Genomic DNA, 14204 nt, shown 5'->3' with positions numbered 1-14204 from the left:
CAAATCTAACTTTCATGAGCTTTGGAAAGTGCAAATGAGATCAAGGCTTCTTCACTGCAGGGGATGGTTAGAGCACCCATTGGATGATTAAATCCATACTCTTCTTCAGCTTCACTTAGCAACTTTTGGAAGGAAGGATGATTCAGAAATGAAATTGGAGCAACGAATCTCTTCTTTTCATCAGCTTCTCCGACATAAACAACAAAGTGGCCTTTGGGAACCATTTTCGTCTCCGAAAATGGAAGACTCCATTTTAGACTCTTGGAGTTAACAGTTCTTGGCAAGCGAATACCCATGATTTTTGTGATGAATTTGGATTCTGTTCACTAGTGGTAGATAGAAGAAATGCAAGTAGCTGGTTGGAAAGGCTTTGGCATTGAGGGGTTGTTCTTAGAATGTGTATTTATAGAGAGGGTTAGAAAATGGTTTATGGCATTGGTCAAGTAATCTGAGGCTGAATGTGTGGTCCAGAAGAAATTCCAATGGAGAAATCTTTAGAAGATATATGGTTTGGGGAATCACATGGTCTTGCCTCCCAACTAACCGTAACATTTTGACAAGTTTGTTATCTTAAGTTCAGTCTGCTGCAAATCTACCATAGCTGAACATTCAATGGAGCCAACAAAAATCACCCATTTAAAATACTATTATTCAGATGATAATAACATTAGCTTAGCAGATCATATGGATGAAATACCAAGTAGTTGAGTGCTGACCAGAAAAACCTATCGGTATGCAAAGCCCTACATGTTTCCTGATAACTACAGTGGAAGAGTTATACAGATCAGAATGAAACTAATTGCCAAACCATGTGACATTGTTTAATTTGTGCTCTCAACAACTGAGGAAAGCCTCAATATTTTAAGCAATTGGTTTAACAGGAACACCAACCAATCTTGTAATGAAATGATATCAAGTTAATCTCCTACAGTCACCATATTTGGACTACAGAGATCCATATGAATTAAGGTTAATCCTCAAAACCATACATTAAACCGGGGATAATTGATCATCCATATTTAATTTGCAGGGAAATAAGTTGAACTTTCATGCAAATAGACCCTGTTAATGCATGAAACCCTCATTTAACCCGGACTTACAGAATTTGAATTATTATAATATAAATAAAAATATTTATAATTTATAAAAAATTGAAAACTATTGGAATCCGTCTAATAGGTTAATGGCAGAATGTGAAATAAAGTGCTTCACAACTTGGATGATAGATTTTGGCTGAAATTACCCACACATCATAAACAAAATTCATGAAAAGAAAATTTCTCTGAAAGAAATTTGGCATTTATACATTTGTTACAAAAGTTAATATAGTTGACAAGGGCATGGGATTGCAGATAACAATCCACCTTACACACTTGCTTCCTATAGACTAAAATTTGGGAGGTGTCCGTTGTGCTAAATATCAGTCAATGTCTGTTTAGTTAGCCAATTTTAAGCACCACCGTTGTCTCCGAAGATGAAAGAGTTCGTTTCAGACCCGGCTTAGCATTAACAATTATTGGCAATCGGAAACCCATGGTGTTTGTGAGACTGTTAAGATGAGGAAACGTGAGTGCGGAATTGGAACTTAGAGAAGTAGCTAGGAAAGGCTTTGGCACTGGGTGGAGCTATCCGTTACAATCTGTATTTATAAACAGCAAATGATGTATATGGTCAGCTGTCTCAGACTAATTGAATGGTGAAGAGAGATTGCTTTGGAGACATAAATTGGGAAGCATCACATGGCCTGCATCCCAACAAATAACAAAGTTATGACAAGTTTGGTACCTTAGAGCTTACCATTGAATGAAACCAACAATAATAGCTCATTGTGAAATACTATTATCATTGAATCAAGTCCAGAAGATGATGACTGCACTTAACTATGGACTTAGCAGATCATATGGATGACATGCTATGAAGGAGAGACCAGAAAATATCAAAATAATCATATATCCACTGGCAAGTGGCAACTACGACTCGGTATGCCAACCCCACTTGTTTGCTGATAATTAGGATTGAAGAACACAGCTGCTTCTATTATTTGTTCTATGACATGACTATTTTGAACACATAATTAAACTAGTTGACAATCCATTAATGACAGGGCAATAATGCATGTTCTAACAGATGTAGAGTCTAAATATCAGCCCCTTTCTTGATGATCTGTTGCAAGACAAAACCATGTGATCTTGAGCATCTTATGTCTTCTAACCAAACCCCACCAGAATACATTGTAACCACTAATTCTGCAATTCTTTAGAATCTCATATACATTCTTCCATCTATATATACAAGTGTATTATCCACAACACAGACAAGGCATTCTCACATCCTCTCTACAAGCAAATTTTACCATTCAATTTTTAGAGTTTTCTCTGATCTTTGTCATACTTCCAAATTACCAAAACCAATGGCTATCCGTGTGCCTATACTTATGCATGTTAAGCAGATTCTTCGTCAGTCTAAACTGTTTACAAATCAAGCAGCCACCACCTCAACCGATGTTCCCAAAGGATACTTTGCAGTCTATGTTGGGGAAAGCCAAAAGAAAAGATTTATAGTTCCAATTTCATTCTTGAACCAGCCTTCGTTTCAGGAGTTGTTAAGTATAGCCGAGGAAGAATTCGGATTCAATCATCCTATGGGTGGTCTCACAATTCCTTGCATAGAAGAGGCCTTCGTTGATCTCACTTCAAGCTTGCATTAGTTGCCTAATGCTAAAACAATTTAATCAGCTGATATGATTTCTGACCATTGATGTACATCCTTCTGTTGTTTTGGCAGAACCAGATGATCAACTGTATACTATTCTGAGAAATTTTATTAATACAACTTACAGTTGTTCCATTCTCAATTTTCCTCTCGTTAAAACCATTGTTCGGTTTACATTGCTAATTTTCAGGAGTATTGTTAATAATCACAATACAGAATGATAGTGACCATCAATTTCTAGAGTCCTAAACAAGAAACAACCCCTATTAAAATTAACTTGACCTCCAATTTTTGCAAATTATGAAATATGCAGGCAGCCAACAGGGTAATGGTAGCTTACCTCTCCTTAGTTTAGAGTAGAAAACAAAAATTGTAAACGTTGAATTTTGGATTCGTCTGATTGTTCAATTTTATGTTTAAAGGAAAGTCTCAAACTGTTGCTTCTAAATGGCTAATTTATATAAGAAAAGAGAATGCAAAATGGAAATAAAAAAACATCTAACATGAGTCATAGGCTATAGCGTTCTGGAACTTGTATCTTACAGACCAATCAATTGCTTAAAACTTAACGGAAATGCGCTACGTGCAACAAAAGGCTGATTGAAATTTTGTTTAATGTTAGTTTTGGCCTCGAAACATAGTTTGAACCAAGGATAATATGTTGGAAACAAAGCAAAGAAAGAAGTAAATATGACGGCAAGTATGACTGTGGAATGAAATACCCTTATATTATTTATCAGAAAGATGCCTATTTATAGGCTTACAAAGTACTGCTTAAAAGAAAAATCTCAACTATACAAAGATATTAACAGTACTAAATCGTAACTTATTTTGACTAACAAACTAAAAGATTTAAGGAGAAAAATAAGCTAACTACTGAAGACCAAATCAAAGATGTTATGAATCAACAAAATTCAACACTCCCCCTTGATTCATGACTTCACACGCCATGTTGAGTTCTAAATTTAACGTGCTTTTCACAAGGAAGGGATTTTGTGAATATATCTGCAAGTTGATCATGAGTGCTGCAAAATTTCAAAGCAATTCACCTGCAGCCAAATCTCTGACGAAGTGAAATCGAATATCAATGTGCTTTATTCTCCCATGCATCGTTGGATTCTTTGTGATTGCAATAGTTGGTCTGTTATCACAAAATATTTTACTTGCCTCCTTTTGTTCTTGATTCATATCTGCAAGTAATCTTCTAAGCCATATAGCTCGACAAGCCAATGAAGTGGCAGCGACATATTCAGCCTCTGAAGTTGAAAGTGCTGTTACTCCTCGTTTTTTAACTCCATGTTATGGCACCTGAACCCATGCTGAAAATATATCCTAAAGACCCTGCCCAATCACTATCAGTAAAGCCAACCAAATTAAAATTACGAGCATGAGAGAACCAAATTCCATAATTTGTGGTTCCAGCAATGTATCGTAGAATCCTCTTAGCAGCTCCAAAATGTTATTTTGTAGAACTTTGCATAAACCTTGAAACCATACCAACAGAAAACACAATATCTGGTCTCCTGTGAGATAGATACATCAACCCACAAATTAAACTCCTGAAGGCTCTTGCATCAATTTTTTCTGTTTCATCTTCAAGCTGCAATTTCTCATTAACATTCATTGGAGTAATTGCTACCTTACAATTCTGCATGTTAAATCTTTTAAGATCTTCTGCATACTTCTTTTAACAGATAGACACGCCATCTTCACCTTGCTTAATCTCTAACCCAAGAAAATAATGAAGCAAACCTAAATCTGTCATATCAAATATTTTTATCATGCTCAATTTGAATTCATCAATAAGAGAGTGAGATGATCCCGTGTAAATTTTGTCATCAATCTTACTATACCATGCTGGAGGAGCTTGTTAGGTCATACAAAGGCTTTCTCAATCTGTACACTTTCTCTTCCTTCCCTTGGATAATGAATCTTTTGGCTGCATAACATACACCTCCTCACTCAAGTCACCATTTAAAAACGTTTTTTTAACACCAAACTGATACACCGGCCATTGTATTTGTGCAACCAAGGCTAGAAAAGTTCTCACTATTTCAAAACGAGCAGTCGAGCTTCAGGAGAAAATGTATCATCAAAGTCAATACCTTGCTGCTGAGTATACCCTTTATTCACCAATCGAGTTTTATGCTCTGGACACTTCCATCTGAATTACATTTTGTTTTAAACACCCTTTTCAATCTAATAGCATTTTTACCTTCAGGCAGGTCAACAAGCATCCATGTTTCATTTTTCTCAATAGCCATGATTTCTTCCTTACTGCTCTGCACCAATCCTTATTTTCTACTGCCTGCATAAAAGTGAGTGGATCTGAAACTAACAAAGCAAAATTGTAAGTCTTATAAATCTCTTTTAAGGATTTGTATTTTAATCGAGGTGTTTCATCAGAAGACTGACTAATAGATTATGGTGAGTTTGTAGGGCTAGTGTCTGGTGTGTTTAGTGGAAGTCTGTTGAGCTATTTTCATCAGAAGTAAATGTGATAGCAAGTATGACAGTTGAATGAAATACCTTATATTATTCAAAACAAAGATGCCTATTTATAGGCTTACAAAGTAATACTTAAAAGAAAAATCTCAACTAAACAAAGATATTAACAGCAATAAATCATAACTTATTTTGACTAACAAACTAAAAGATTTAAGGAGAAAAACAAACTAATTACTGAAGACCAAATCAAAGCTGTTATGAATCAGCAGAATTCAACATGATAATCATTCATTTTTATCTGAAGTGTGCCACACTGCCAGCAAAGAGGTCTAAAATGAGATGCTTATACATGGACCCCATATTTCCGAAAAAAGCAGAGCTTTTTTTGCAAGGGAAAAGCGCTGAATTTCCAAGAAAATAGATCTTTTAAATGCATAGAAGCCTTTTTAACCAGGCATAAAAGATCATAGGTTAAGTGATACACGATTGCAGGATTTGAAGTAAAAGGCTTCAGAACAAGGAAAACACAACTTGGTTGAAACTTGAAATTAACCATACAACATCAGAAACATAATTCATGAAACGAAAGATTTTCTCTGAAAAAAAAATGGCACTTATGTATTGGTTACAAAATTTAACATAGTTGACAAGGGCATGGGTTTGCAGAAAACAATCCTCCTTACACACTTGATTCTTGGACAATAAAATTGGAGAGGTGTCAGTTGAGCTAAATATCAGTAAATATCTACTTGGTTAGCCAATTTTCATCATTTCTTCTAGTGAGCTTTGCAGACTGCAAATGAGATTAACGAAAGTTTCTTTGCTGCAAGGGATTGTTAAAGCACCCATAGGGTGGTTGAAACCAAACTCTTCTTCAGCTTCGCTCAACAAATTCTGGAATGAAGGATGCTTCAGGAATGATATTGGGACTACAAATCTCTTCTTTTCATCTTCTCCAACATAAACAGCAAAGTGGCCTTTAGGCACCATAGTCATCTCTGAAGATGAAAGATTCCGTTTCAGACTCTTAGCATTAACAATTCTTGGCAAGCGGAAACCCATGGTGTTTGTGAGATTTCTTAAGATGAGGAAATGAGAGTGTGGAATTGGAACTTAGAGAAGTATCTTAGAAGGTCTTTGGCACAGGGTAAGCTATCCATTAGAATCTATATTTATAAAGATCAAATGCTGTATATGGTCAGCAGTCTCAGTCAAATTGAGTGGCGGAGAGAGAATGCTTTGGAAACATCTATTGGGAGAAATCACATGGCCTTGCATCACAACAAATAATATCATTTTGATAAGTTCAAGCCTGTAGGACACACTTCAGGCGCTCTTCACAAGTGCTTGTCCTATGAGTTACTGCAACGAAGAAACACAAGCCAGTTTTTGGTTCTTGGACATGTTATAAATTTCTTATGTTTATTTGCCTTTAACAGCTGGATATTCCTGTTTAAACTTACTTGCGTGGATGTATTTCTTCCGTGTAAACATCTTCATGTGGAAAAAATAAACTAGTCAAACAAGGGTGGTCTACTGATCTGAACAAAATCCAACCAAGTCAGGTGAAGATTACCAAAGTTTTTAGACATAATTAATATGAAGAGGCCCCGTTAGGTTAACCAAAAATGGATTGATAGTTTGATACCATAGATATATCTACTAAATTCTAAATTAGCATATCATCAACATGTAATTGTAAGACACAAATGGATTAAACGATGTACAGTCTCAATAACTACTTATTTCTTGGTAATCTGTTGGAAGACACAAGCATGTGATTGAGTTTCTTATGTTTTCTGACCAAACCCCACCAGAATACATTGCAACCACTCAATCCATTAGCTTTCATTAAACATTCATCCATCTATATATACAAGTGCATTATCCAATACAAATTCTCACATCTTCCTCTACAATTCATCTTTTCAAGTTTTTTCGGAACTACTTCATACTCCAAATTACCAACAGCAATGGCCATCCTTGTGCCAAGAATTAGTCAAGCTAAGCAGATTCTTCGTCAATCTAAACTCTTTGTAAATGAAACAACCTCGACTTCAACGAATGTTCCCAAAGGATGCTTTGCAGTCTATGTTGGGGAGAGCCAAAAGAAGAGATTTATAGTTCCAATTTCACTTTTGAATCAGCCATCCTTTCAAAAGTTGTTAAGCGTAGCTGAGGAAGAATTTGGATTCAATCATCCTATGGGTGGTCTCACAATTCCTTGCAGAGAAGATGTCTTCATTAATCTCACTTCAAGCTTGCGTTAGTAGCCTACACTGCTAAAAAAATTCAAATAATGAACTGATACAAATTTTGACCAGTGATGTACATTTTTCTGTTGTGTTTTTCGCAGAAAGAGATGATCAAATGTATGCAATTATGAGAAATTCTATTAATAAAAATTACAGTGCGTCTATTCTCAAATTTCCACCTCGTGACGAGTTCCTTGAACACGATAGTATTTGTCGCATTTTTCAAAATAAAAATTGGCCCGCCTTAAAACCCAAAATTTACACTAAGCCCTGCTAGGAGTTAAGTACATCCCATTATTTTGAGAAAATGATTAAATTTAACTTAATGTGTTAAATAAAAAAGAAAAAAATTGCATACCCATTATTTTTATGAAAGGAAAATTAAAATTTTGAACCTTATTCTTAAATTTCTAGATCTGTCACTGACTACACATACACCAGATCACCAACGCAGTTAGGGGTGAGCATTCGATCGAGCCGAGTCAAAAAATTTCGAGTTATTCGAGTTGACGAGTCATATTTTACAACTTGAACTTAACATTAAATTTTTTTCGAGTCGAGTCGAGATATTCGAGTTTCTATACTAATTTTATTATAATTATTTATAGTATTATGACAATGATTTGTTCCAATTTTTTGATTTTATCTAACCATAATATATATATATATATATAATATTCTTTCATATTATAATGTTATTTAATATATTAAATACAATCTAAAATTATGAAATATATTCATAATATTATATTTTAAAGAAAGTATTTTAAGGGTAAATTATTGATGAGAGTATAAATGAGTTAAGGAATTGATGCGAAGAAAGAATTTACAAACAATTGTTGTCAAAAGACCAAATTAAGTAAAATGTAAAGTTAAGGGACTAAATAAAAAGAGAGTACATATTTAGTAAAAAAATAACAATTAATGTTACATAGGTATTCTATTGTGGTATATGAGCATGCGGTTCAAATTTTGTAAAAAAAAGACTTAAAATAAATCACAAATTGAAAGAATAAGGAGATTATGAAAAATTGAATGACTAAATTGAAAAATAAAAAATGTGATCAAAAAATGAATTGAAAGTACACATGTATTCTACTATGGGTTAGGAGCACGTGGCTCAAATTTGGTAAAAAAAAGACTTAAAATAAATGATGAATTAAAGAAATAAGGAGATTATGAAATTGTTATCAAAACGAGGAATTGAAACTACACAAGTATTCTACTATGGTTTAGGAGCACATGGTTCAACTTTGATTAAAAAATAGACTTAAAATGAATGAGGAATTGAAGAGATAATGAAATCAGATCAACCTGTGCTAGTTAACCTTCACCCTGCAATCCATGATATTGTCCCATATCCAACTACCTTTAATAAGGTTCCAGTTCACGCAAGGGGGAATAACCGGCTAGCCTCCTCTCGCATACTCAGCAGCTTGCTCAGGATCCAGCTGAAATGGGCTTTGCACTCTACATCCCAATATATAACTGCTTTGAAGCAATATTCTTTAATCCAGGCAATCCAGAGAGAACTTTCATTGGCCAATATGTTTTTTACAATGAGCAAACAACAAGCTTTATTCCAGACTACAAGACTTCTAAGGCCTAAGCCACCCTCAGACTTCAAGGAGCAGATCTGGCTCCAATCCACTCGAGCTCCTTTTGCTGATGAATCACTGCCCTTTTAGAAAAAACGCATACAAAGGCGTTCAATATCCTTAATAATTCCCTTAGGCAAGACCAGCTGTCTACTCCAATAGTTAAACATGCTGAACAGAACATTTTTAATCAATTGAAGCCTACCACCATAACTCAGGTTCTTGTTGGACCAGTGCCTGAGCTTATCCTTAATCTTTGTCAGAAGTGCCTCACAGTCTTTTCCTATGAGCTTACGGGTCACCAGAGGTACCCCAAGATACCTCACAGGAAGTTGTCCCAATCTGAAACCAGTAACCAATCTGATTTGCTCCAATTCAAGCGCATTCAAACCACAAGCATACAATTCTATCTTATGAGCATTCAATTTAAGGCCAGGCAGATCATAAAACCTGTCTAATGTGCTTTGGACTCCCAGCACAACATCCAAAGAGCCATAGCAAAAAACAAGTAGATCATCCGCAAAGCAAAAATGAGTGAGGAAAATTCTTCTACACTGGTGGAACTTAAAAATACCATGTTTAGCAGCAGCATCTAAGAGAGAGGACATAACATTCATGGCAATAACAAATAGGTAAGGAGATAAAGGATCTCCTTGCCTAATCCCCCTAGCTCCTCTGAAATACCCCACCAAGCTACCATTTAAAGAGAGAGAGAACATAGGGGTAGTAATGCAAGCTTTAATCCAATTACAGAAAATATCAGGGAGCCCCATAGCAGCAAGAACACTCAATAAGAAACCCCAACTAACAAAGTTAAAAGCCTTCTGTAAATCTATTTTAATTGTACATCTAGGAGAAAAACTCTTCCTAGAGTAGCCCTTAACAATTTTCTGGGCTAGCAAGGTGTTGTTAATAATGTTTCTACCCTTGACAAAGGCTGATTGACTAAGTGATATCATACCAGGAAAGAAGGGGGCAAGTCTGTTAACTAAGATTCTGGTGATAGTTTTATAAACTACTGAACAGTAAGAAATAGGCCTGAATTCCTTAGCAAGGTATGCATTAAGGGATTTAGGCACTAAAACAATAGCAGTGGCATTGAAAGCTGACAACAACAGGAGGACTGGAAAAAATACCTCATAGAAGAAGAAAAATCAGCACCTATAATGTCCCAGGCAGCCTTGTAAAATCCAGAGGTGTGCCCATCAGGACCTGGGCTCTTGTTCTTTCCTTACTTGAACAGGGCCTCCTTAATCTCCATATCACTAACTTCTCTAATTAAAAAATTAGCAGCTCCTTCTGGCAGTTAGTAGTTTAGCAGGTCTTTTAGAACCTCAACAGAACTTCCCTTAACATAAGGATCCTCAACACGAATCAGATTAGTGAAGAATCTCACTAATTCAACAGCCATACCCTCAAAAGTGTCAAAAAATTAACCATCTTCTCCTTTAATTACTCTAATAGTATTCCTCTTTTTATTAGATTCTACCCTCTGATGAAAGAACCTGGTATAGAGGTCCCCCTCATTCAACCAATGCAACTTAGCCTTCTGTCTAAAGAACTCAGATTCAACTACTTCCAAGTTAACAAAATCATCATGAATTCTTTTCTCCTCATCAACTCTCCTCTGCTCAGCATGAGTCAGATTAAGAATCTGTATTTGCTCCAGTTCAGTTCTTTTCCCCTTCACTCTTCCAGAAATATCAGAGAAAAAATCCTTATTGAGCTCTTTTAAGAGAGGTTTAAGCCTTCTCAATTTGCTGAACAGAACTTGCATGGCAGAACCTGCACAATGCACTTGCCAAGAGTCTTTGACTATACTAAGAAAATTGTCATGCGAGGCCCAACAATTAAAAAACTTGAAAGGCCTAGGCTTTTTAGCCAAAGCACCCTTATGTGTCTATAATACCCCAAGGAAGTGGTCAGAAACTCCTTGTGCTTTGAACTCCACAAAAGATTCAGGATAATCTAGTAACCACTTAGGATTAACCAGAACTCTGTCTAATTTCCGAGCTAAAAAGAAACCTCCATGCCTATTTGACTATGTGAAGGTAGGCCCAAGGAAAAGGTGATCCATCAAGTCAAGCTCTTCCAGGCAGTCTTGGAACTCCTTCGTGTCAGGGGAATTGTGGACTCACATAGCCTCAAAGTCTGAACTTTCCTCAGCTCTGGTAATTATGTTGAAGTCTCCACCAATCACCCAAGCAGAGGAACCAAGGTCATTCTCAACAGACCTCAAATGCTCCCAAAGGCCTCTTCTAGTAATATCATTATTGCTACCATAAACAGATGTTATAACAGTACTAAGGCCAACAATATTACCAATAATGGAAATGGCCTGATCACAACAACTCAACACAACAAAAGACACATGCTTCTTCCAAATAATCCATAATCTGCCCCCTCCACACAGTCATAGTTTCCAACTAGATTCCAGTCAGCAGAAAGGGCAAAAGAGAATTTGATAGAATTTTCCCTTCTAATCCTAGACTCCATAAGACAGATAACATCCACTTCATAAGAATCCAACCTCTTGAGCACTTTTAATTGTTTTAGGGGGTTATTAATCCCCCTAACGTTCCAAAAGCTCACTATCATCAAGAAGAAACATGGACATCACACACAGTACCCAAATTCACCACATTGTTCTTTGTTTTATCCAAATGATCCCTCTTCTTTGCCTTGATCTCATTAAGTAGCATAGCTACACCCATAGAGGCAACCCTAGTCTATCTAGGACAATCTACCAAATAATTTGGCTTACTTGAGGATCCAGCAGACTCTTTTTTCTTTCCCCTAGTCTTCTTCTTCAGAGAATCCTGAAGTGAAGTTTCTCTGGGCGCACGTTAGCTGGACTAATGGGTCCTCAGCTTCTTCTCATTCCCTCTGATTCTTTCTGCGTATCTTCTAGTAAGGATTGATGTAGTTGTTTCTTGATTCAATTGTATGGATTCGACGAGCGTGAGCCTTGATTGGAGGAACTTATTTGTGGGTTCGAAGAACTAATCGCTGGATTTCTTTCCCCTGATATTTGATATGGAGTTATCACGGTTAAGCCTCCTCTTGAGGTGATCGAGGAAGGCATTGCTGATTGAAATAATGCCCTAGTGGGTCAGTTCATAGGTGCGGCTCCTAGGTTTACCTCAATGCAGCGTATCATTGATTCGATTTGGGGGAATTCTTTGCAGGTTAAGGTTAGTTTAGCTGGCCCTAATCTTTACGTCTTTTCATTCTTGGATGCTAATCTGAGGGACTGGGTACTCGAAAACGGTCCCTGGCATGTCCAGAACAAACCCCTGGTTCTGAGGATGTGTGAACCTGGGTTGCAGAGACTTAATTTTGATATAGCTTTAATGCATGTTTGGGTGCAACTCTACAATATCCCACTTGAACTTTACTCTCAAAAGGGGCTTAGTTACATAGCTAGTGCGCTAAGTACTCCCCTCTATATGGACTCTATCACTGCTTCTCGTAAGAGGCTGGAATTTGCTAAACTGTGTATAGAGATTGAAGCTGGCAGTGCTCTCCCTGAGGATATTCATGTAACTCTTAGGGATGGATCAATTGTGAGAATAAAGGTACGTGTGCCATGGATACCTCAGTCCTGCTCTATGTGTAAAGTGTTTGGGCATCATGTTAATTCATGTACTGAGGTTAGACAATCTTCTGTGAAGCCTAAAGAAGTCCAAGTCTGGAGGAAGAAAGAAGGCATTCACGCTGGGGAGGCTGGAAGTAAGGGATCTCTAAATGGTACTGTTGAAGGTTCTAGGAAGATTCCTGGTTCTGATTCTCTTCCTGACAGCTCACTAGGGGGGACTCATGAATCGAATCTCCAGGTTGGTGTTGCCATGGAATCCTCTGTCCATGAACTGCAGGAACCTAGTGTGATCACACAGGCTGCTGGCCTGTGAACTGTCTCTTTGCAAACTGTTACTGCTGACAAATCCACTGTTTTGAATGATCATAATGTTGATTCTTGTGGGCTTGTGAGTAGCCTTGAGGCTGAGGGAGTTGTTAAGCCATGTGATTTTCCTTTATAAATATAATATTATATTATTATAAATATTAATAAATATATTTTAAATATTTTAATAATTATTATTTTGATGAAAATAATATTAAAATATTTTATTAATATTAAATTCATAAAATAAAATTATTTTTAGTATTTATTATTTAAAGTGAAAAGTTCAGAAAATGACTTATGGAAAATCAGACCGTAAGCCATTTTTCAGAAAACACAAAGGAAATTATGTTGATCAGGAAAATGAATTACGTTAACCAACTAGTTTTCCTTCAACCAAACACGGTAAAACATTTTCCAAAAAATAAATTACATAAAACAAATACAAAAAAACATTTTTCAAAAAATAAATTACATAAAACAAACACGAAATTTCAAAGAAAATTAATTCTGTAATTTATTTTACGATAAACAAATATACCATTTAAATAAGACCCACCACAACGTTAAATCAAATATTAAAAAAAATAATGGAGAGATGTCAAGTCGTCAAACCTAACCCTAGACCTTTCAAATGAATTCTTTTAATGTAGAGCTGCATAGACATCTACTCTACACACAAATTTAAATAGCACCATAAACACCCAGAGTCGCGCCCACCTGCCACTGTACGGGTAGCAGATGATCTCTGGACACAAAAACCACAGCCCACATGAAGGGTCATTGTTATTGACATTGACAATTCAAGGATATTAATTCCAATTTTAACAAATATTTTTAAGTAAAATGTATATTGTCGTAACCGGTTTTCGTCCGGGCACGAAATATTTATTTTGGCGGGGAAGTTGATGTGAATAAATAATTTTGAAAATAATTTGGGAGTCGCCATCGGTCTTTTGGGTCAGGTAGGTCGAATACCTAAAAATTATTTTTTTTAAAAGAGTTTTAAGAAAACACTAATAAAAAAAATGAACTGATCTGCGTTTATAACCAAAAATTCGTTCTTTTTTAATAATAAAAAAGGGATTCGTGGTCGGTTACGTTTAGGGAAGGATTAGCACCCCTACAACGCCCAAAATTGGTACTTTTTAATTATAAATTGTCTCTATTATTAAAATTTAAAAATTCAAAAATATATTTAATTTCTAATCTTATTATTTCAAAAAATATATTTATTTATTTAAAAATATCAGAAAAGAACTTCTAGGTGCCTTAAGACATCTCTTT

The 14204-nt window shown here is 35.9% G+C and overlaps 4 protein-coding genes across 4 annotated transcripts; 3 read left to right on the top strand and 1 right to left on the bottom strand.

The window, feature by feature from the left end:
* Positions 1 to 2271: 2271 nt before the first annotated feature.
* Positions 2272 to 6583, top strand: LOC120202272 (auxin-responsive protein SAUR23-like). The gene is made up of 2 exons (XM_039202708.1): positions 2272 to 2756; positions 6472 to 6583. The coding sequence occupies exon 1, from the start codon at positions 2411 to 2413 to the stop codon at positions 2705 to 2707; it is 297 nt and encodes a 98-aa protein (XP_039058639.1). The 5' UTR covers positions 2272 to 2410; the 3' UTR covers positions 2708 to 2756; positions 6472 to 6583.
* Positions 5735 to 6291, bottom strand: LOC120202271 (auxin-responsive protein SAUR21-like). Its single transcript, XM_039202707.1, has one exon. It carries the CDS (start codon positions 6220 to 6222, stop codon positions 5914 to 5916), a length of 309 nt encoding a protein of 102 aa, XP_039058638.1. The 5' UTR covers positions 6223 to 6291; the 3' UTR covers positions 5735 to 5913.
* Positions 6584 to 6887: 304 nt separating the features above from the next.
* On the top strand, positions 6888 to 7443 carry LOC120202273 (auxin-responsive protein SAUR21-like). The gene has a single exon (XM_039202709.1). The coding sequence runs from the start codon at positions 7134 to 7136 to the stop codon at positions 7428 to 7430; it is 297 nt and encodes a 98-aa protein (XP_039058640.1). The 5' UTR covers positions 6888 to 7133; the 3' UTR covers positions 7431 to 7443.
* Positions 7444 to 12159: 4716 nt separating this feature from the next.
* LOC120202236 lies at positions 12160 to 12924 on the top strand. The gene has a single exon (XM_039202683.1). It carries the CDS (start codon positions 12160 to 12162, stop codon positions 12922 to 12924), a length of 765 nt encoding a protein of 254 aa, XP_039058614.1.
* Positions 12925 to 14204: the final 1280 nt, after the last annotated feature.

Source organism: Hibiscus syriacus, unplaced genomic scaffold, assembly GCF_006381635.1.
Source record: "Hibiscus syriacus cultivar Baekdansim isolate YM2019G1 unplaced genomic scaffold, ASM638163v2 tig00008386_pilon, whole genome shotgun sequence".
Taxonomy (NCBI): domain Eukaryota; kingdom Viridiplantae; phylum Streptophyta; class Magnoliopsida; order Malvales; family Malvaceae; genus Hibiscus; species Hibiscus syriacus.
The sequence above is the reverse complement of the archived record's forward strand: the minus strand, read 5'-3'. Positions and strand labels throughout refer to the sequence as shown.

What these genes read in the sequence shown, in the direction of transcription:
- LOC120202272 (XM_039202708.1), top strand. Translation starts at nt 2,411, where the DNA reads ATGGCTATCCGTGTGCCTATACTTATGCATGTTAAGCAGATTCTTCGT.
- LOC120202271 (XM_039202707.1), bottom strand. Translation starts at nt 6,222, where the DNA reads ATGGGTTTCCGCTTGCCAAGAATTGTTAATGCTAAGAGTCTGAAACGG.
- LOC120202273 (XM_039202709.1), top strand. Translation starts at nt 7,134, where the DNA reads ATGGCCATCCTTGTGCCAAGAATTAGTCAAGCTAAGCAGATTCTTCGT.
- LOC120202236 (XM_039202683.1), top strand. Translation starts at nt 12,160, where the DNA reads ATGCAGCGTATCATTGATTCGATTTGGGGGAATTCTTTGCAGGTTAAG.